Source organism: Crocodylus siamensis, chromosome 10 (genome assembly GCF_052110815.1).
Source record: "Crocodylus siamensis isolate JL-2025a chromosome 10, ASM5211081v1, whole genome shotgun sequence".
Classification (NCBI taxonomy): domain Eukaryota; kingdom Metazoa; phylum Chordata; order Crocodylia; family Crocodylidae; genus Crocodylus; species Crocodylus siamensis.
The window spans coordinates 4,901,485-4,925,217 of NC_143404.1; the positions used below are offsets into that span (position 1 = coordinate 4,901,485).

The 23,733-nt window shown below is 44.7% G+C and overlaps 1 protein-coding gene across 1 annotated transcript; it reads right to left on the minus strand.

Annotated features, from left to right (window-relative positions):
• Positions 1-248: 248 nt before the first annotated feature.
• Positions 249-23,647, minus strand: HMGXB3 (HMG-box containing 3). Its single transcript, XM_090065049.1, has 20 exons — positions 23,500-23,647; positions 22,134-22,281; positions 21,096-21,270; positions 19,689-20,255; positions 18,684-18,782; positions 17,747-17,878; positions 14,969-15,381; positions 14,431-14,606; positions 13,923-14,020; positions 13,260-13,358; positions 12,073-12,222; positions 9,450-9,751; positions 8,696-8,823; positions 8,018-8,149; positions 6,416-6,600; positions 5,696-5,915; positions 4,172-4,305; positions 3,663-3,779; positions 2,931-3,140; positions 249-2,290 (listed from the first exon to the last, which is right to left on the minus strand). Exons 2-20 carry the CDS (start codon positions 22,277-22,279, stop codon positions 1,814-1,816), a joined length of 3,960 nt encoding a protein of 1,319 aa, XP_089921175.1. The 5' UTR covers positions 22,280-22,281; positions 23,500-23,647; the 3' UTR covers positions 249-1,813.
• Positions 23,648-23,733: the final 86 nt, after the last annotated feature.

A 23,733-nucleotide genomic window follows, 5' to 3' on the forward strand; every position in this document is an offset into this window, starting at 1 on the left:
TTTATTCTGAAAGACTCTCAGATTCGTTGCTATGGTGTGAAGCCCGGGGACTTTATATGTACTTTCAAAAGATAGGACTGAGACAACCAAGTTTTACTTCTCTAACTCACCTTGGCCTAAAGTCCATGTGGATGTGAAAGGCTGGCAGACTTTTCACCTGTCAACTGCAAACAATGTATATCTCTGTCAAACTGCACATACCCTTTTCCTGATGTCTAAATTTCACAAAAACTCAAGTAGCCAAGCTGTTTCACTCAAAAAAATTGGAGATAATTTATTAAACTTTATCACAGACTGAAAAAGTCACTAATGTCTTTAATAAATTAACATTCTTAACAGGAAAACCCCAAAGCATAATTACCGAATTTGCTCAGACTTAATACATTTACTTTTACAGTACGGTACTCAGTAGGTTCCCCTTCACAGAAGGGAATTTTCATACTATGCATCTCTGAACGTCCCGTGTCCTCTCATAGAAACTCTGTCCTAGTTTCCCAATGCCCTGACATCCCAGCTCTCTGTCTGGAGCAGATGCCTACATCCAGAAGGATGACCAGCACAAAGGAAGGGAGTCAGAGGACAATGCAAGTAGCTTACAAATGGGCTTTAAAGTAGCTGCTTAACTATGCTGGAAGGAAAAGGGTCTCAGCCAAGCTCCTCAAAAGGAACAGTCAACGCAGTGTGGAGGATACGAGACCCACTTGGGTTTTACAAGTTTGTGGAGAGCAGGATGGGGATATGACACTTTGCACAGGGCCAAGAGAGATAAGCAGATGCAGCTCTCCCTACCATACTCTGCCTAAGCAAAATGACTAGTAAAACCAGGGAGGCCCATGAAGAGTTTACATTATGCTCACGGCGTCTGGCTGCTGAGACACAGATGTTCATTGCAATTCAAGCTTGGTCATAGGGATAGTATGCAGATTACAGTGCCATCATCGGCACTGTCCGAAGTTTACAGACAAGATGCAACAGTTCACAAACGAACAGTAAGGTGCCCAGGACTCAGGTACCTCTCCTGCTTCAAGAACCATTGCCTTACACAGCACACCTCAAGCTTCAAAAAACCTGCTATCACTTGGCTTGTCAAAGCAATGACAACCCTTTTCTGACAACCCTTTTCTGTCAACTCTTTCTTCCACCAAGTCTGCTCACTAGGCACTGCAGCTTCTAAATAATTCATTATTCAAGTTTAGGGATCCACTGTCCTAGAAACTCACTCCCACAGCCACACAGCTGCTACACTGCACTGCCAGTGACCCCGGACACCAATATGGCACCATCTAGCTCCTTACAACTGCATATTCCTGTCTTGGGCACCAGCGTCTCCTAGGTGGCCACCTGGACATTACTGGCTGCTTCCAGCTATTAAAAGGACCGGTCAGCATGCGTCTTTTAAGAGCACAGCCAGAGGCCAGATAGGATCCCACAGCAGGGAGGTCAGTGTATTCTGCTAATTCATTCAAAACAGTCTGGGGGGAGCCCTGTGTTGTTTTCTGCTACTTTCCTTTCCTGCAAGAGCAGCACTTTGCTTCACACACCGATGGGGCCAAGAATCACCTTGGCAAGGAATCCCATTCTCTTTGTAAGGATGTTAAGGAAACTCATGCTCACGGCAGCAGTGACAGCCCTCAGGAAGCACACAGCTCTTTGGTCAGTGTAAGCAGTCAAAGCCTTCTGTAATCACAGCTTCTCCGCGTAAAGAATTAGCTAACGCAAATAAACCTGACAGTTGCCAAGAGCTGGCCAAAGCCACCCCAGCACCCCTACCTGCCTGGCTAGAAAGAGATAAGCCAACTAAGCTCAAAACAGCTTATTCAGCAGCCTCTTTATCATCCTCCTGGAGTTCCTCTTCCCCCTCCTCCATTTCTGTTTTTATCTGGGCTACCCCCAACCGGTACAGGGCATCCCGGATCACCACCTCGCCAGGCTGACAGCTCTGTACCACCTCATGGATCTGCTGGTTCACAATCTCCTTGCTGGTGAGGAAGTCCATCAAGCGGTTGTAGAGGTAATAGTGGGTGGCATTGTCAAAGGTGATCGGCCTTTGGCGAATGTCGCTAGTTTTGCTGTCGTTGATGGTGGCGATGATGGCACTGTAAGGCTCCAGCTCCTGACACAAGGAAATAGAATGGTGCCGGGCCACTGGGTCGCTCTGGGCATTCGCCTCTGCCTCAGCGTGAACAACTCGGCGGGCTGCAGATTTGGTGACTGGGTGCTGGACAGAGTGCTCAGTTATGTTCATATCCACACTGTAGTGCCTGTCTAGCAGCTCTGGGCAGGACACATACTGGAAGAGGGGAAAAGAGTTCTTTTATATTACACACTCACCCATGCACCCAGCTGAGTGCACACCTGTTAAGAGACTAGGAAAATCCTAACTCTTTCTTGAATCAAAGATGAGAATTATGACCTCGGGAAGAGGGGGTAAGGAGACAGTCAGTATTCTCCACAGACGCCAAGAGGGCAGCCTCATACAGCCCAAACCCCATGCTGAGCCATCAAACAGGCAGGAAAACATCATCACTACATCCCTGTTGCTCTCCAGCTTCCCTGCTTTTCTAATAGTAAAATGTCTGTTGCATGACTCAAGGCACTGTCTTAAGAACAGGCCACAAGCTCCAACATCCACAAGCTGTGCAATTAAGACATATCACTAGTGCATACTGCATGTGTAAGAGGACATGTGTGAATTGCAATAGCAGCAAGTATTGCCTGTAACTGTTCCCAGGAGGAATGTACCAGTAAAAGTAACAACACTGAACAGGCCATGACACCTCCCAAGAGGCAGAGAGCTGCACTCTAGAATTAGCCTAATAAAAGGATGCCAAGTCACCCCCAGGGTCATAGCTGCAGATGACACAAGACTGGTACCAATGCTGAAAATTCCTTTCAGCCTGGCAGATGGCAAGGACTGCAATATAACTAACCACTGGCGGCTCCAGGGGGTCAGAGAAGCATCCCTGGTTCTTTCCCCACATCTGGGAAGTCAGGTCAGGGCAGCAGATGTCCGCACACAATGACACGGCAGAGGCCATATCAACCACGTAGACAGGAGGCCAGTGGCGTGAGGAGACTAGCAGGTCCACATGGTCCCGGGCACTTTCCCCTCTCACGATGTACTTAGAGCCGCACACCACCTAGGAAGGAGAGAGAAAAACAAACTGGCAACTTTGGGGCATTGCACTGCACTAAACCTAAAACAAAAATTCCTAAAGAGAACAAAATAATTTGCTTAAAAACTCCCAGTTACAAGTGTAATGGTCACAACTTCTCTTAACTAGCTGGTCAACTCAGTGCCCCCTCAGTTTTGTCTCCTCCCCACACAGGTCAACAGTGACTCATGCAGAGAAGGATTATTTTTTAATCCCAACTCTGTGGCAGAGTCAAGAAACTTCTTACTCACCCCAACCTTACATTCTTTCCTTCAAAAAAATGTTGCTTTCTGGGACTATTAAGACCAAGTCACCTTGACACCCCCTGAAAAGAGCTGGAGAACAAGAATCCCCAATTCCCCTCCACTCACTATCAGTCTCCTGTTTATACTTCCAGGAGAGGGGGGACAAATCTTTCCCTGTGCAAACAATGTGTCAAACACTGATTAAAGCACCTGCCACTCACATCTGCCAAGCAAACAGATGGCAACTTCCAACCGGCCTTACCTGGTGTGGACACACTTTGTAGATTTTGCCTCCTGTGTGCTGGGCTGAGACTTGTTTGGCACTTGTCCCATTTAGCACAAAGTCATAGAGGGCCAGGAGAGAGTAACAGAGCTGGTCCTAGGCAAAACACAGAAAGAAAGGCCTGCGTTTGAATAAAGAATGAAGGCCCAGGAGTCTCCTAAAAAAAGGGCCTGGCTAAGTGCCATCTCACACAAGTCCTGCTTGAACATATGCTAACAAGCTTTTAATTTCATGCTGAGTACAACAGGGAAGATGCACATCTCCAAGAGGAGGAGCCCATGACAAGGTAATTACAAGTTTCTCTTCCTCTAACCCACAAGGGTTGACTGTTTAACTGTGTATCAGTCAACCTGCAAACGGCAGGGACTCATGATCTCTGATCCACCCATCTTCTTAGTACAGTGGAGCAAAAGGTACTCTACACATTACCAATTGAAGAGAAGATGGTAGGGGGGCATGACCTGGTGCATGGGGAACAGGCCTATTACCTTTGTATCTGCTACTTCCCAGGGCACTCCACATTGCGTCAGAAAGTCCCGCAGCTGCTCCTCATCATAGGAGCCAATCTGCTCCAGCTTGCAGGTCTCATCCTGAAGCAGCCTCACCAAGGCACTGGCATTACCTGCCAAAGGAAGAAGCACTCAGCACATACCCTCAAAAGGGAAGAAGCCACTGAGTCAGTTCTCCAGAAGTGGGTGCTTGCAGTGGATCACATGAACCATCCCAGCCTCTAAGGAGAAGCTGATGGCCAGCCTCACCCCAAACCAAGCCAGCAGCTGGATGCTTTTCTGGGGAGGTTCTAGGAGTTTTATTACTGGAATCAAAATATTTAACAGGGACCAATTCAAGAAACTGGCAGGGCAAGATTGTCCCAATGAGCGCACTCAGCCCCCTTCAATATTCTGAAACCCCTTAGTCCAAGACACACATCTGCAGCATCAACACTGCAATACAACCCCCCTTACGCCTTGGAGCTGGCTCTGCAGCCCTCAGCTTAACATTTCAGAAGCCCACAAGCCCCTGTCTACAGTGGCCTGCCTGCTGCTTCTCTGCCATGCAACTGCAGAGGCCCTCTCCTGGGCCAGCTGGTACAGCTACAGCTGTTGGCGGGATGCTGGGCAGCCTGAACTTCTTTGGTCCACAATTACATTGTTGTTTTAGTTCCCTCTGAAAACTGGTTGCTGGCGTGTCTCTCCTTCAGACATGACACATGCTATCACCAAGTTCGTACTGAGCTTCTCTTCCAAAAGCAACTCAGGAATGAAGAAGTCAATGGTTCATTTTCTGCTAAACAGCACTGCTCCATACAAGGGACTAAGCCCAGGAAGGCAGGTTTCCCCCAACGCTAGGTGCAAGCTTCTGTATGTGTATCCATCTACTAAGCAAAGAGCTACTCAAAGTGAACCCAGCTCTCAACAAGGAACCATAAGTGAATGATTCTGATATCCGACTCCAACATACAGGATGTTCTGAGCCAACATATTAATAGTATTAACCCATAATAAATTTTAGATGGGTGTACTATAGCAATGATATCAATTGCTAGACCTTTTCCTTTCCAAGTCCATTACAGACCTCTTATACCTCCGTTAGCATCTCAAAAATGGCATACCCACAAGAACCATCTGAAGCTGTAAAATACGAGTTTTCAAGATAGAGAACACAGAACACTTAAGTTCATAAGCCCCAGGTGATTACTGCCCACATGAAATCCTCAACAGGGAACTGTACTTGGGATATAGAGCATTTCCTCAGCTTTAATGGCATCCTGAGTCCAGCAGATCCCAGGCAGACATTAAAATTCCATGTGGCAGACCCAAGTCCAAGCATGGCATTCATAATCAAAAAGACCAGAAGCTAACCTAAGGCCCCACTGAGGACTGGAGGATCTAAAGCATCTTTTTTAAGAACTGCTGTTTCACAATTCTCTCCAAAAGAGTCATCAACTGAAAAAGAAGTGCATCACCACTGCTGAAAGCACCCAGGGGCCTCCAGCTCATTGAGTGAGTTACCTGGCACTGGCTGGGCATCAAGGTTCTTGTCCTTCTCAGTATTCACAACCACCGCCCCTCTCATCAGCGGTGGGAAGAAAGGAGCAACAATAGAGGCATCAAACTTGGTGATCGGGATGCTAGAAGGAAACGCCACCTGCTCTATCACTTCCGTCTCCATCGTGGACCAGAAGTCTTCCACATTCACCTCGCTAGATGACAAGAATTCTGGCCAGGTAAACTGCCGGGGAAGAAAACATATAGGTCAAAAGCTGCTTGGCTTTGAGGGCTCTGAATCCTCTTTGATTTGAAAAAGAGATGGAAGGCCAACTTGGACACTGCTCAGCCCAACAAACCAAGCAGACACCATGCTCCTTTTTCTGCCCTGGGCTAATCAAACATCCAGGCTTGCTTCTCATAGAAATGGGAGATGACAGATTGTAGATTAATCAGCTAGAGAACAGGGAATGCAGCATACCACCTCCTTCTGGATTATGGAAGGATACTATGACACCTCAGAGAAATTGCTATTAAAGGAGGATGCTTCCAAGTCAAAAGCAAGAGAATTATGATCTGGGAGTTCCACTCGGAGGGGAAATGGACGTCAGTGAGCCAGGTTGTGAGATATCAGCTGGAGAAAAGCACACATAACCCTCACAAGTTACTAAAAATCAGGATTAGTGGAAAAACCCTCAAATACAGTCTGAAGTGCTAGTAGAAGAGATGACTGTCTCAACATACCTCAACGTTTTTCAGCGCCAGGACATTTTCCTCATTTCTCTGAGCTATCTCCACCTTGGGCGCAATGCCACAAATTCCACAGATCATATCATTGTAGTCCCGGACGGTGAGGCATTCAAATGCCCAATAGCCATTGCACAGCAACTCCTGGAGTTGACTCAGCTCATCAGGGCTCAGAGTTTTTTCTGGAAAGAAAAGAATGCTTTATTTAAAGCTACTTGCATTGTTGAGTCAAACTTCATTCACAGAGGCTTCACTTCCAAAAGGATAGGGAAAGGTAGCAAAACTAGCCACCATCAGAGCTACTGCTCAGAACAAGCACCATCCTCCAGATTTCTTGCTGAAATTTGTACAAAATTGTTCAGTGAACTGCTTGCTGTTTCAATAATAAAAAAGACTATTTCAAAGCCCCAAAGATGAAGAGGTTTGTATAAAATAGACAAGGCGTGATCTAATGGAGCAATTTTTAAGGAGAAGCCTTGAAATAGTTGGAGACACTAACATAACTTAAAATCTCCTTTCCACCCTTTGGACTGTCCAATGCTGAAGTCACCAGTAAGGAAAAAGCCTCAAGAAAAAGTTGGACAGGGCTCCTCTGAAAGCAGAATAGCTATAGAAATTAAGCTTCAAACACTCAGCCTGACCAACAAGGATATGTTGCAACTAGACCTTTTGTTCCTCAATCATTTTAAAATCACTCAACACCCCCAGAAATAATTGTTAAATGAAAATTGTTAGCACTAATCAAAAGAGACTCCTAGCTAAACACACTTCTTTATGAAGCCACGAGGTATAAGCTTCATTGTCTGGAGGGGAGGAAATTAATGGAATATGCTCATTTTCTACCAAAGATTGAGCAGGTGGATATTCAGAAAGAATACACTATTCATATTTAAATACCCACGACATTCCTAATTCTCAGGCTGTTCCCTGGTGCCTCATCACCTTCATTTTCCCAGCATATAATGTTCAATAGCTGTTCTTTGTGCTCTATCTCCACAGGCAATGGGGATTATCTTTACAGCCTGATTGGAACCCAGCTCCCTTGTCAGCCTCACTTCACCATACTACTAAGTGTCTACATTGGATGCCTGTGTCTTCTGGTTGAAGTAGGAATCCAGACCTCCTGTATGAGCTCCCCTGCTCATCATTCTTGCTGCTCTTGGTCAAGTGAGGCCAATTCACAAAATAACTACATCCTGCTGCTGACCTACCAACTGTTACTGAAAGGAGAAAGAATTCCCTACAATGCTTAGAAGGTGGGGATGAAGTTCCCAAGAAGAAACAGTTCTCTCTGATACAGAAGATGTGAGTTACCAAGCCACAAGCATTAATGTTTCTTACATTAACTACAGTTACAGATAAATCCATTGGTTTATATATAGACAGAGAGAACTCTACCTTTATAAATGCAGAGTAGAGCTTTTTACCAAAACCAAAGCCCAAGAGAAACCTAACCCAAGGAGTGCTGAGCCCTCTCCTATCAATCTAGAGTTCATCAACTTTTCCCCATCTGATATTATTATTGTATTAAGATTCCAGCTCCCTCAAGTTCCCAGTGAAAGCAGCCAGGTCAGAATAACTGAAGGAGAACAACCCTACCGGTCTGCTCCTGCACGGACTCCAGGATACTGCTAACTGCCACTTTGGGATCCTCTCCAAGTTTAATGTGGTTGCGGATTGTGAACAGAAGGTCCAGGCTCACTAACAGCTTGTTGCCCACGTTGAAGAGGCCTGTAATTAAACACCACTACAAGATCTGGAAACCCACAAACACAGTGTAAAATGCAACACTTCTCATTTACTGCTAAGCAAACAAACCACCCAAGCTTGATTAGAGGGTCAGAAAGAGCATGGCTAAAGAGCTTCTGGAGAGTTTTCTTAAATTTAAAGACACGGCTGGAAAGGAAGCAACACAAAAGTCAATCCAGCTCTGCACCCTGTATAGAAAACCTGCAATGAACACTGACTGTCCATCTCCTCAGCCCACAGCTCCACATCCCACATATTTCAGTGATTTTGTGTACAACACAGAACAGAGTCAGTCACTCATTTCTAGACAGGGTTGCTCCAGTTAGGTGGGGCATTTCCCACTTTAGTGATTAGCACACATCTGTGAACTAGGAGGATAAGCAGTACAAGTCTCGGTCAAAGAAACAGTCTGCTAAGGTAGGGAGAAGAACACTTTTTGGTTCAAAAAAGGACTTTGCCTCAGTCCCCAGCTTACAGCTTATGCAGGTTGGTGTCTCTATAGAGTAACCTACTGATCATTTTTCCTACCTGTGTAGATATCAGTGAAGCTATGCAGGGCCAGGCACTGCAGATTCAAACACACCTTGACCTGAGCAGTAACCACCTGTAACCGGTTAACAGTCAGCAACCAGCACTCCTGAGGGCCAGCCAGGGAACTGTAATGAACAAGCAGGAAAAAAAAACTTATCCACCAGGTATACAAACCTGCCTGGTACTAGCTTAGGAAATGGGAAAGCAAGTGATTCAATGTTCAGAGAAAAGAAACTCCAAGATTCTCAGCCCAGGTTCTGAAGAGGGTTGGAATCATTTGCAGGCTGACACTCAATGCACAAGCCATTAAAAATAAACAGGTCACATACAGCAAGCACTCTGGCAAAAAAGTGAGACTGGGAAAAGCATCAAGTTACCACAGCACATCTACAATTCTGCCATTTTACACTACTGCATCTTTCAGACTCATTATGCACTGCAAATCATCAGGAACAGAAAATGAGGAACAGAGTCAGTGTCAAATCCAGAGCTGAATCCTGTTGGACACTCACCAGTGAAGCTTTCCTGCTATACAAAAGCAAACCCTAGATGTCAGAGATTGTAATTGCCACCCAGACATACTAAAGAACATCTCACACAAAACCCTAAGCTCCATCAGAGATGCAAGTTAAAATGAAAATGTTTACCCTGGCTTTGATATCAAGAGGATAAAGCAGCATTACTTCAGACACATTTATATACACAGAACATCAGTTTGATGATGAAAGTCAAATCTAAAACAGGATCTTACTTCTGTCCCCCTTTGAATAATGGGCTGTTACAGAGGAGGCACTGCGTAGATGGAGACTCATAGTAGTTTGACCAGGAGGTCTGTTCTATGGTGACCGTCTCCTCACTCACGTTGGACAGGATGAGCCGCGAGCTGTTGAGTTCATGGATGAGTGTGAAGACCTCAGCCAGTTCTGACTCGTTCTCCGGGATCTGCATTACCTTGCGCAGCAGCTGCAGTGTGGACTGGCGCTGGATCTCTTTCTGGGCCTGAGTTAAGGGCTCACTAGTGTTCAGCACATCAGGGGGACCAGAGTTCACCTCCTACAAAAAGCCAAAATATTCAGGCTTCCTATTCAGAGGAATACAGCATTAAGTTTCCTGGAGCCTAACAGTAGATCCGAGACGCATGTACATATGCTACCCAAGCACAGGAATCAATTTAAGTTAGACTGGAACAAAATCTATGTCAGTCTTGTACCCAGGAAACATGCTCTCTCTGAAACTTGTGGTTGGCCCATTCAGCACTTCACTAGAACTGCTATACACAGGTAGAGCACGACAACTGTACAAGCTACCATAGCTTAACAAGTATAAACAGTGGCAAGGCAAGGGCTGCAAAAGTACACACACCCTTAACATTCCTGCTAAACACATAATTTCCTTAAGCTGCAGGCTATGGTGCAAATTTTCCAACATGTTCAATCATCCTAGATAGTCTATAAAAGATAAAAAACAGGGAGGAAATAAGCAACCAAGTAAGAGAAAGCTACAGGTATACTGCATAGTACCAAATACACAAAAATAAATATAAAATACAGGAGTCTGGTTCATCTGAGCAGTAGTGGCCAGTCTCCCACAAGAACCAAATTGAATCATGGAGGAATTCAGCACTATGGGGCTCAACAAAGCAGAGACAGTAACAGACTAATCCACTTAATCAGTAAAACAAACCATCCTGGCCAGCGTTTCAGCTGGTTTTCTGTCTAGTCTAGTGATGAGATAAATGGCCTGTCCAAGGGCACTGTAAATAGCATTGATTCCCGCACAAAGTGTGCATTAGGAATACTAACGCTGGGAAAAAAAAAAAAGTCCAGAAAAAATCCAAAAGGAGGAAGAAACAGGACACTCATGCTCTCTCTCAAAATGCAAGACCAGCATACTGTATTAAGGAAGCAGATAAAAGGAAAGTAAGGTTCCTTAGGCATCTGTGTATGTGTGGGTTTCACATGGTATTATTTGAGTGCAGGGGTTTTCTGTTTTATATAACAAGCAAAACAATTTTGTTCTTCAAAATAAATTGCAGCTGGAAGATTCAAATCAAATGCAAATTAGAATGTAGCCAGCTTACATGCTGAGTGAGCATGCCAGTCAGGAATGGGGAAAACCGCTTAAAAGTCCAAACCAGTTCAGCACAAGCAACAACCCACAGAGATGAACTTCAAAACTTCTTTCGTACAATTTTGCAGATTTTGGCTCAGAGGCAAAGAGCAAGTGTCATAAAATAACAGGTTTTGTTATTTTCATTCTATGCAATCTATTGCAAATTAGATGAAAAGCAGCTAAGACAGTTGTGAAAATTTTCACAGGATGAAATAAAACCAGTCCGAGCCTCCGTCTGCCAACAGGTCAGAGTGGGAGTATGAGTCAAAAGCCACTGAAAACAGGATGATGCTGTTCACAATAGACACAGTGAATTGACATTTGCTATAACCTGGAGATAAGACTCGCTGAGAATTTTCACCTCAAATTCAGAGAGGCAGTGTCAAGGTGAGAGGTGGAAGGGTTTCTCCTACATGTCCTTTCCTTGAAAAACAGGTGGGGGAGTTAAAAATGTAGAGGCAGCCAGTGGTAAAAGTGATCATTATTAATCTGAATAGAATAGAGTACAGTCACTAGGATGGTAAAATAGCCTCCAATAGGAGTCAGCAAAATTAACTTCAGCATTTCCTCAGGAAAAATACTGGAGATTGCAGTTTCATTCGAAAAAGCACTCCTGTGAAAAAGTGTGACAATCAATAAGCTGCCTGAAAACACTAAAACACTGTAATCATCAAGATGTTTCTTCCTTAACTTTACTGGGGGGGGGAAAAAAACCCAAAAAACAACAAAACTAACACTGATTCCCCCGGGTTCAAAAATATTCACTACAGTCAAAATTAAGAGTGTTCCAATCACATCCCCCCAATTTTTTTTTTATGATTTAGTTTACAAGAACAGTGGTCTTCAGCCTTTTTTGTACCAGGACTCATTCATAAACATTGATGGCCAGTCCTGACCCAGTTCCCTCTCTCCCAACCTGCTGTCCCCTGCCCCCATGCCCCAGCCCCGCACTGTGTAGGGCATACATGGCACCAAGCAGCCCCTTGCAGGCTGGAACTCTGATACCCTGCAAGGGAAAAAGCCATGGTAACCCACATTTTTCTCCTTTAAAGGAGAATCCATTTTTAAAGTTTGTTTGCAACCCTTTTATACATTTTTGGGACCCCCCTTTTGGGTTGCGATCCACAGGTTGAAAAAATGCTGCACTAGAAGACACCAAGATATTGCAGTGGCAATCAGTTCTCCGCACACACAGAGACTCAAGAGACTGCAGCAAACCCCAGGGCAATCTGTTCAATTCAGTATGAAAGACAACAACTCACCAGGGATTTCACTGTTTTCTCAGGTCTGTCCTTGGCAAGGTTGTAGCCACAGCTGGGACAGATACGTGGCTTGTGCCTGTTCGTGTATACGTAACTACAGGATGGGTTCTTGCACTTCCCTCTGCCACGTGAAGTTGCTAGTCCCAAATCCTGGAAGGACACAGAAGGAATGCGACCCCTGACAGTAAGGTTTAAACAGGCTTGGCTACTTACATTAAAACAGTTCAATTAATCTATAGACCTTAGGCTTGATTTGATGGTCACTTGGCAGGGGAAAGAAATTCAGAAATAGTCCTATTTAACCCTCTCATACTAATGCCAGAAAGGGATTAAGGTTACGTTAGGACATAAAGTATCTAACAGGATTTCATCAAAACACTAAAATGTTCTGGTTCAGTGCGTAGGTAGCAATGGAAGACATACAATGCATGAAGTGACTCACTCAGACAAGTGGAGATACAAGCCAGAAAGTGTTAAAGGCCCCAAATTAGAGCTATCCTATAGAAAAAAAGAGGAGCTACCCAACTGAGAAATCAAATCATAAACGGCCGTGTAACCCAGAGTACTTGGAATATGACACGTCCTTTGTTTTTTTGGCACTGGTTCATTGTACTGTGTGGGGGTGGGAAATTAAAGAACAAATCTAGCCTCAGATTTATCCCAGTAATTCACTTTACCAGACCATCAGAACCATTCTTCTTGGAAGCCAATGTAACTCATGACTATGAGCTGGATCTGACCTCTCATTCCAATCCCTACTTGATGCATGTCCACCTCACAAAACCTACCACTGTAACAGGCACTCTCAAGGACACTATTATTCCAATACTGAGACTGACCTACCTGATCCCTGCTAATGGTGACCTTCAAGACACAGACCATACATAATACAAAGAGTCTGCCCTATCATTCCCTAAGCTTTAGATGGGAAACTTCAAAGCTGTTAGGACACCTTATTTCATCAACACAGTACTTGCTTGAAAATGAGAGCACACCAAATTCCAAGCTGTACCTTCAAAGGAGACCACATATAGAAGTGATTTCTTGAACACCTACAATTGCTTTTCAAATTTGTAATTATCAGAGCCAAAGAGCTAATGATGAAGATGAAAGCAACTGCCTTTGAAGACTCTTGCAACTTCTCAAGAGGCTCACTGGTGTTCCCACAGACTGTCAAAGACACTTACCAAAGTCACAGTGCAGCTATACTTGTAGGAAGGGAATAAGTCTGGTTTAACCTCCACTACTTTCACCTGAGATGACCCGCTGATTGGGCTACTGTGGAGCTGTAAGATTGAACATAAAAGAGGAAAACACATTTGAGAAATCTGGTACTGGATGCACAAGTCACTCACTCACAAACAAGAACTATTAAGACATTAAAATGAAACCAGGCTGTATTTTAGCATGCTGCTTGTATACTACAGTGTTAATTTAAACTAGAATTACTCCAACATCTTTGCATATATCACTAGCTATGCAGCACTTTCACAGAACAAATGCAAGAACACCACTTAGTACTTATCACACATCACCCTCAAGCACTAAGAGATCCTCAAAATGCTCCTATGAGGTAACTAGTGAGGTGTTAAACCAGTAATATGAAGAAAAAGTCCAAGACAGAGGAACAGAATTCAGCACTTCCTAGCTCAGAAGTCGTGTGTTCATGCCACTAGCCTATTCTGCCTCAGAGAAACCAAAAGCTAAGTGGCACTAGTCACAAATCCCAGCTCCAAGATGTTACTAGATTTCCTCAACACTCAGGCCCTTTTGGAAATCCTACCTTGTACCCAGCCAATTCAATCCAATGCAGACAGCATACAGATTAGAAAAGCAAGCAACACTCTTACCTTTTGTTCCTCAAGACTAGTTGCCTGGAGGACAGGCTGACCCAGCTGCTTCAGTGTACTGGGCTTCAGGCCTGAGGTTCTCACAGGGGAAAGCTTATCTTGAAAAAGAGAGGAACACAGTAGGTTAGATGTGCAAGATGCATCTTTACTAGGATTTTAGTTCTATCCTAGCAGCTTGTGCAAATGTAGGTATGAGACAAATGGGACCTGTTGTTTTTTGAACCCAAAATGACCAAAGCAGCTTTTGGAAGTTTGCAGCTTACAACCTCAAATGGCGAGAAGCTGCTCCATTATTGAAGGCTGATTGTGTAAAGTGTCTGCTAGACACTACAATACAAACCAGTGAGCAATATATAACTGGTGATTCAGACAAGTACTAGAATTCAAGTTTCCTCAGAAAACACTGCAACATCAAGACACTTACTATGCATCATTTGACTCCTTATGCCCACATTTCAGAAGCCTCTACTTCTTTCAAAGAACATTATGGGTTGTTTCTTGCTCTTACCATTATTTGGAAAGGCCTGTCTGGTGCTGGGAGGCTCTGTGCTGGCTTCCCTCCCCAGGCTGGCAGGGGCAGGTAGGATTGCTCTCATGGGTCTTGCTGCTGCAAGCAAGGAGGGTTTGGGTCTTGGCTTGATCTTTAGTTCTTGTCCTTTGTGTACAGTAGCAGGAGCATCAACTCTAAAAGACAAGAGCAGCAGCTGCAATGAATGTTACACAGTGTACGCACATTAGTGCAGTGCAAGCAGGCAGCAGGCCAGAAGGAAGCACAATCAGTACCCACCACACTGTGCAAGGGTGGGGAATTAAAGAACAAATCTGGCCTCAGATTTATCCCAGTAATTCACTTTATCATGCAAGCTGGCTTTGACTCACAGAATAACATCTCCAAGGGAAACCCCATACTGGCAGGGGACAGGGCAGGACAGAGTAGGTCTTACCAAGGATGCTGGCAAAGTTTACATATTTCACTGGATTAGTACTGCCAGTGCTGCCACATGTAACAGACCAACACCTCTATAAGTTATCTGGAACTGACTCACCCCACTGGTTTCTTTGCAGGGTTAGCTGGACTTGTAACCTCAGAGGATGGTTGAAGCCCCAACCCCGCACTGTCTTTTTCCACCTGTTCTAAGGAAGCATCCCCCTGCACACGGCTCTCCTGAGCCAACGACACAGCAGCAGCATTCCCTCTGTCTTCCGCTTGCACATTGTTTGCAAGGATGTGAGCCTCAGAGATGATCACTTCCTCCCACTCAGTCTCTTGCATCTGTTCCCCAATAGGCACAGCATTCAGGAGCTGGCTGACAGCTTCAGAGCTTTCCAAAGTAGCTCTGGAGGCATTTTCTCGAGCAGCTGTCTGATCTGTAACTACTGGCTGCTGATTTCGTTTAGCTGCTGGTGTTCTGACAGAGACACCAGAATTTGGCTCAGCTTTGCCTTTGGGTTGCTTTTCCTGAAAACAAATAAAAAAAAAAAAGACACCCAGATTCCTCAGAGCTCTAGGACTTTCATAGGAAAATGATTTCTATTCAAATCTCGTCTGAGGACTGCTTAACACTGATTTTAAAAGCATGGTACGAGTCTGAGGATACACAAATATATAAAAACAGAAACACATATCCCCTCAAACAGCCAATGTCTCATTAGCATTAGAGCTGTCCCATCATGCCATTTCCACAGCACTACTTACTTCATAGCATAAGTCATCCACGGTTTTCTCCTAGTGGGAGGCCCTTTCTTTCACAACTCCAACTCTCTAAACCAGTCTCTTGCTTTGAACTCAGTCTAAGAGTTCAAATGAACTGAATGTGCAGTTTGGCTTTTATATGTATAACCTTGCGGGACCAGAACAATGTGTACTAGTGTGAGAGTTCTGCAATCACTTGGGAAAGACTCATTTTGAGGAATTCAGGAAGTACGCGTTCCTCAAGAGAAGAAATTTTAACTTCTCAAAAGATATTTTATCCTAGACAGAATGAAGTCAGAAGTGTTTCCTTCACAATGGCCAAATAACAGTTGGGCCCTCTGAGCTAGTGATACCTGAGTTAGAGGGAGGATCACCAAGAAATACAGTGTTCTGGCAGCACATCCACAACAGTGACCCTCTCAACAGCACAGAAGCGGAAAGGGATCTCAGAGTCATAGTGGACTCCAAGACTAACATGAGTCAGTGTGACGAAATCATCAGCAAAGCTAACCACACTTTATCATGCATCAGCAGATGCATGACAAATAAATCCAAGGAGGTGATATTTCCCCTCTATGCGGCATTGGTCAGACCGCAGTTGGAGTACTGTGTCGAGTTTTGGGCTCCATACTTCAAGAAGGATATTGATAGACTTGAGAGGGTCTAGAGGAGGGCCACTCATATAGTTAAGGGCTAGAGTGAGGGACCTGGACCTCTTCAGCCTTCGTGAGAGAAGACTGAGAGGTGATCTTGTGGCTACGTACAAATTCATTAGTGGGACGCAGCAAGTGACCAGAGATGCTCTGTTCACCAGAGTGCCTCTTGGGGTAACAAGCAACAACGGTCACAAACTGACAGAAAGCAGATTTAGGCTAGATATCAGGAAAAAAACTTCACGGAAAAACTTCTTCACGGTAAGGGTGGCCAAAATTTGGAATGGGCTTCCAAGGGAGGTGGTGCTCTCCTCTACCTTGGGGGTCTTTAAGAGAAGGCTAGATAGGCATCTGGCTGGCATCATCTGACCCCAGCACTCTTTCCTGCCTAGGCAGGGGGTCAGACTCAATGATGATCTGTTGAGGTCCCTTCCGACCCTAGCACCTATGAATACTGCTGGTTCATATGCAAGTCACTTTAAAGAGAGGCTTTTATGCTTAGTTTACAATGAAGGATCTTTTAAAGGAAGACCCAAGATACAGACATTTAGGCCAAAGCCCTTCCTCACTAGATAGCAAGATGCGTGTATTTCCACTTCCAGCTTCAACTCTGTATTTCTTGCACTGGTTTAAACAAGAACTACTGATGCAGATATTTAAAGGGTTGAACTGTAAACAACAAAGCTGTTTACAATCAAAAAAATGCTGTCAAAATGCAGAAATGACATGTTCCCTCTAATATCTTTCAGTTCCAGTCACCTCAGGGGTTACTTGGAACACACCAGGAGACACCACTTTCAGACAGAAGCCATTTGCTTTTGACACTGTATACTTCAGTTTAGTTTTCTGCGAACGTGCAGGGTGCCTTTTTTGTACCAAGGCAGTACCCATAAATCCTGGTCAAACAAAATGCATTTGGCAATGCACAGACTTGTGCACGCACATGCACACAAGCACCCAACTCTCACAGTGAATTACCACACAACAGAAGAACAAAGACGATTTAAGGAGAAACTCAAAGCCTTTTGGACTGATAGAAACTTGCATGAATTAACCTCCTTAAATTTACATCCTGGAGTGTCTAAACTCATTTGATCTGTGTGCAGTTTGATGAGTGCTACAAGAGAACCTTACAAGAACTGGAGTCAGACCACAAGCGGGGGAACTGAACCCTATAAAGGTGTCGGGGCCTGATAAGGTTTCCCCCTTTCTTTCAGACTGATACCACTTGTGTAGAGAGTATCTTCATCACAGGGGCAGAAAATGTAGAAGCAATATCATTCAAGCTCATTGCAAATCTCCATCTAACTCATGGTCACCAGCAACTTGTTCCAACACAGACTTTGAAAGAAAAGGACAGCAATTCATTTTCATATCTCTCTGACTTGCCAAGGCTATAAGCTTTGGGATTTCATAGGTATTCACACAAATGTCAATCACTAGAAAAAGCAAAGGTTATCTACAATGTGGGACAATACCTTTGGGATCCACTTCCCTCCCAGGAAGTTCCCACATGTCGGGCATTTTGGAGGTTTGTGCCTGGTGACGTAAGTGAAGGAACAGCCAGGATTGGTGCAATTTCCATGCCCCCTGCGGGTATAGGTCGTTGTCTAAAACAAAACGATTGCCAAGAATTTCTCTACAGAACTACATATATAACCCACAATACACACTTTCTACTGGTAACCCTGTTACAAACATTAGCTAATTAACCCCCATGAGCCAAGTAATATTATACACTTTACATAAGCTGATGTGCAGAAAGTATTTTTCCCTCAAAAAGATTAGCAATATTCAGTGTCACAGGACATTTATGTTCAGAGTCCTAGGCCCTGTTACTAAGGGCTAATTAATGCAAGGGCTCAGGAATTTCACAGCTGTGTAATTTGTCATTAAATGCTCCCCCTCCTACAGGAACTAACCTCCCACTTAAAAAAAAAAAAATATATATATATATTTCATTCTCCTATAAGTATGAAAAAAATACCTTGGAACATGAAGCACATGCTAGTCCAGCAACATATCTGTCCCAGGACAATTTTATATAGCATGCTCACATGCCCCTCACAACATGCATAGCGCATCACCAGCTGAATACCAAGTTACACAACACAAAAGGCCACTGTACTGATTGTGTTATGCATTTATTATAAAACTTCATTTAAGTTTATTTAAAGCTGTAGCATTGGGCATACAGACCCTCCCAACTAGCGAGGAAATTGCAATTAGTGTGATGTATCTTGTTAGGAATAAGGAGCTGAATATGATCAAACTCTTAAAGGCTTTGTCTAGGCCGGGACTCAGAAGGTGTTAGCCACCACACATTAACAGACTGACATAGATAAGCTCAGTGATATTGCAGAAATGGTAGTTCAAAGAAAGCCTGACAGAAACACAACCTCCTCCTTTACTTACCAGTTTGATTGATGTCGGATTCTCCACAACAGAATGAGCTGGCCAAGGCAGCATAATATATTGTGTGGGGGGCGTGGAAGAGCTGCTCTCCTCCGTATCCTAAAAATCATGAAAAGGAAAGCTATACAACAAGCAACGGCTACATGCTGCTGTATTCTAAACTTCTATCAAGAGTCCCTTCAATATAAGATTTCAGAGTGCATCACACAGCTATGCTCAGAGGCACCATTGTACAAGTGACATGTTCAAAGAAGCAAAGGCTGCACAGCAGATTTGATCAGACTGTCAATCTCTTCAGTCTAGAAAAGGCCGCAAGCATGCTGAAAGCACTGCACTCAGCTCCTGGGCAGACACTGCTTGATCTCTCTGAGTCTTGCCAGATAAGTAGTAACACCCCAGAATTCAAAAGAATCCCCATCCAATCCTCTGTAGCTAGGAAACCAATGGGGGGCAGAGGGCAGGACAAGACAGGGAAACTAAAGTGTTTGAACCCCACAAAATAAAGCTCTAGTGTCTCTGTGGGCTCACCTACACAAGACGCTTTACTGCAGAGTTGACTAATTAGCTCTATAGTAAAGCATCGCTGTCTAAACATGCAGCGCTATTAGGCCACAGTAAGTAAATTAACTCCACTCTAGGATAGTACTGCCCACCACGAGTACTGTTGTACAGCGTGCAGTTACATGAGGCTGCAATCCTGGGCACACAAGCAAACACTGAGCCTGGGAGCAATAAATTCCGGCATCAACTGCACCGGAGTTTTTTGTGCGACATTACTATCATGTGTAAATGCTCCCTATGGAACCCATCCCAAAGCCTAGGGCAATCATTTTTGAAGCCTGGGCTAATAGTGGGGGATAGGGAAACACCCCAGCCTTTTCAGACTCATTTAATAATGAAACGTTCTTTCATCACTATTGACCTGCTGGTTGAGCAGACTACAGGAAAAAAGCAGGCAGCAAGTTAACGGAAATAAAGTTATCAGTGGTTACTAGCTTAACTTACCCTCCCAGTCACCACTGTTACCACAGAGAGACTGTCTGAAACCTGAGGTCGTGCCACAGCAATGCTCCCGTTGGAGAGGTCTGTGGAGCTGCTAACCAGAGTCTCTTCGATTACCACACTGGTCGTCTGATATGGCTGCCCTTCTCCCATCTCCCCAGAAGCCTCATCCAAGAGGATATCTCCAGTTACTTTATCTGCTATGGGTCTGACGTAATGAGAAAGAATCTCTGAGGCAACAATTTCTTCTATAGTGTCTGACTGACCAAATGAGGCAGACTCTTCTGCCAGTCCTTCAATGGCAATGCACTGCTCAGAAATGCCAACATGGCTCGAGTCTACAGAAAGGATGTTTTGTACTGCATCTTGGGAGACCCCTGTGATGTTGGTAGAAGCTGTTATTCCTTCGGATGCAGTCTGGCCCTGTGCCACACACAGTTCTAGGGGCTGTCTGCTCCTGTCCTCTTGGAGAGTGGTTTTGGGAATAATTATGTAATCTGAGCGAGGAAGAATTTTACGGAAACCTGGAATGTCTGGAACTACTGCAGTCAGAGTGGACATCTTGGAGTTCTGTTGACAAAAAACAGAGAAGGGAATAAGAGGAGCAAGACTCAAAAGAAAGTTTAATTTGCAATCAAGGTGCTGGGAGAGGGGACATTTAGTGCATCCATCAGGACTCACAGGCTTCTAAAGACACTCTGAAGATTCCTCCACATTTGACAGAGCCTCCAAAACTCCATCCTCAATTTTTAGTCCTATTTTAACCCTACTCTTTACCAGCCCTTACAAAAAAGCTCACTATGCTTCTGATAAGTGTGTACTGGGCAGAATCTGTTTGAAGCCTACTAGTAATGCTCTTTGGCTGGACAAAGATTGGGCAACAAAATAAATTCCCTTCTTCACACTCCCAAGCACACTACCTCCCACAACAAGCCTAAGTCCATCAGGATTAGACTGGTATTTATAAAGAAGGGACTCTCCCATACAGCTATGGTATGCACTGCCACAAGGCAGTTATCTTAGAATATTCACCTCATGCACATGGCTAATCTACTTCTGATATAATGCAGCACCTGGGAAGCTAGATCATGTTACATCCTGCTGTATTATATCATGACTTAGTCTATTATAATCAGATATCACTGTACTCAAAACACATTAAAGTTTAAAGAAATAGGGAGGCTTTTTAATCCTAAGGAAAAGGCTAGCCCAGCTACCTCTGAACACGCTGGGATCAATTAGAGATGCACATCAAATCTGCACCAAGACAGAAGTAGCTTACAGGTCATGATTTTTCCTAGTATTTTACTCACCGTACTCTTTAGGAAAAAAGCAAATTGAACAGGAAGTTATAATTCATACAGTAAAGAAGGGCAGGCAAGGTCAGGATAGGTAAGAAACATGACTTACTGGATCCAGTCCTTCTTTCTCTAGTTTGGCCTTCTCCAAGTAGTAGCTTTTTTCAGCTACACTGAGCAGCCTCCAGCTCTCGCTGATCTTCTTGTTGATTTCAGATTGTGGGAGATGGGGAAGCTCCTGTTGTACTTTCAAGTAGATATCATAGTAGTAGAGAAGGTAAGCTGATCTGAAACAGAAAGTAATACTGCAAGTTTTTCTCTTAAGATCAAATGTAAAATAAAGCCACCAGTTTTATGCTAGCCTCAGGGCCAATTATGAGACCACTATAATAGTTTAGCCTTTCCATAAGCAGAAAAGGATAAGAGTGTATTGGGGGTGGTGAGGAGAATGAGCAAAATAAGTAATTCACTGAAATCTGAAGCATATTTGAGTCTTGAAGTTTATTGTTCATCTTGTGGATACACATTAATCTAGTACACATTCTTGCAGGCAATAGCAATCATAATCATAATCTCCTCTAAGGTTAAAATCTAGATCAGTGATTTTCAACTGGGGTGCATGGCCAGAACTTTTAAAGGGTGCTGCAAGGTGCGAGTGGATAACCAAATAAATTAAGCAGATAAGAGCAGGCTCAGGCTCAGGCTCATCCCTGCCTCAATGATCTCCCACTCCTGCCCCAAATCTCTCTGCAAGGAGGTAAGCATTATAATCTATAAAACAATTTTTGAAATTGGGTGCCACTCAATTCACAAAAGTACTGGAGAGGTGCCTCAAGTCCAGTGAGAGGTGCTCCAAGTCCAAAAAGGTTGAGAACCACTGGTCTAGATTCTAGCAAGTCATTCTGTAGCAAAGGGAAAGCATCTACCACAATACTGCAGCTACAGAACTGCAAATTATGGTGAGCTCCGGGCATGCAATAGCACTGATCAGAAAAGCACGCACATCACACTTGTCTTGACGTGTTCCGAGTGATGTACAAGCCGAAGTAAACTGCAGAGGTAACTTATACTAAAGAAATGGAATCCTTGCTCAGACACTTGAAAACAGCCACAAATGGAAACTGACAGAGGAAGACAGAAAGGAACTCACCTAGGTTTTTTGGCCTTTTCCCCCTGGTCTCCAGGACTTCTATATTTCTTTTTCTTCTTTGATGGCACTGGAGATGCATAGGTGTAGGTACCCTCTATTTCCTCCATTACTACAGTCACTTCGGTGCCATCATATGGAGCCTCCATTACTAAAGTGACAAAATGTTTACAAAGTAAGAAATGCCTAAATTTATGCAGCACTTGCATTTAGCAAATGAGCCTGCCCTAAAAAAATAATAGCACTTAAGTATTAACAGCTATACATCTCTTATTTTGAAATTTCATTTATTTCCCCAAGTTAGTCAGTCCTTTGCTAGACTCTTTCATATGACAAGAACAAACACAGAAGAGAGAGGCTGGTGGAAGCGCAGCAGAGAAACCATAACACACGGGGGGCGGGGGAGGTTGGGGCTGGCTGCATCATGGGACCAGAAATAAAAATCTTCTAGACTACGAAGTCAAATCCAGCCCCGGACTGTGGTAGCTAAACACTGTTATTTACCAATGGCCCATCAAAGCCAGCATAACAATCTTAAGCTCAGTCTGCAACAGACATGCGTCCAAGCACAAAAGCTGCTGTGACTAATCATTCGCACTAAGGCCAAAGAGCAGTGACTGCATCCTCCTCTTACTCCGAGAGGTTTTGACTCCAGTCCTCCCTTAATAAAGTCTGTTTCAGAATAAAAAGTCATACCCTGCTCTCAGCCCCTGTGGGACAAAGTACTATTGGGTATGCATGCTGGTTGCCAAAGTTTCGCGGTAAAGCACCTTTAAAAAGCAGAGGAGAGAAAAGAAAAGAAAAAAGAGCTCTTGCCCTACAGATTACTCTCCCCACCCATGGACAGTCCTGCAACTACTGCATGTGCATCTGCAGGTCAAGAATTGGACTCTGAAGTCACCTGAAGACCCGTCAGTAAGCCAAGAATCACCTAGTCACAGGACTGCCACCAAGGATGACCAGGCCTCTGGAGACATCACAGAGCCTGGTGGACACGGTCCAGAGACGTGGACAAGGGAGGGACAGAAAGACGGTCCCACAGTCACTGGGGGTCCCCTCGCATGCAGCTGATGGCAAAAGGGAGTGACAGGCCTGGCCCAGCCCTTTCGATGTCCCACAGGGATCGTAGGCTAAACCCCACCAAGGAAGGGGACAAGCCTCCCTTGAAAAGAGAGGCCCCTGGGGATGTATCGGCTGACACAGGGGACAGGTGATAAGAAAGCAGGAAGGAAGCGAGGTCGCAGGTATGTACAGAGGCAGACACAAGGGGACGCTGAGCAGAGGCTGCCGAAGCACCCCGGGCCCCGCTCAGCCGGGCCGAAGCTGCCCCCTCCTCAGCTGAGAGCGGTGGGGAGGGACACGGACTCACCTCCCCGCCAGGGCAGCGCGAGGAGGCGGCAGCGGCAGCGGCAACGGGCGGGGCCGGCCCAGCATGCCCGGGCCAGGCGGCGCCACAGCCCCCGGGGCAGCGGCGGAAAACGAGTCCGCCTCAGGAGCCTCTGGCCGCCGCACCGGAAGTGCTGGCCGCAAGCCCTTCCGGGGTCAGGGGGTGCCGCCGGCGCGCGATGACGCCATTCCGACAAAGCGAGCTCAACCAAGAACC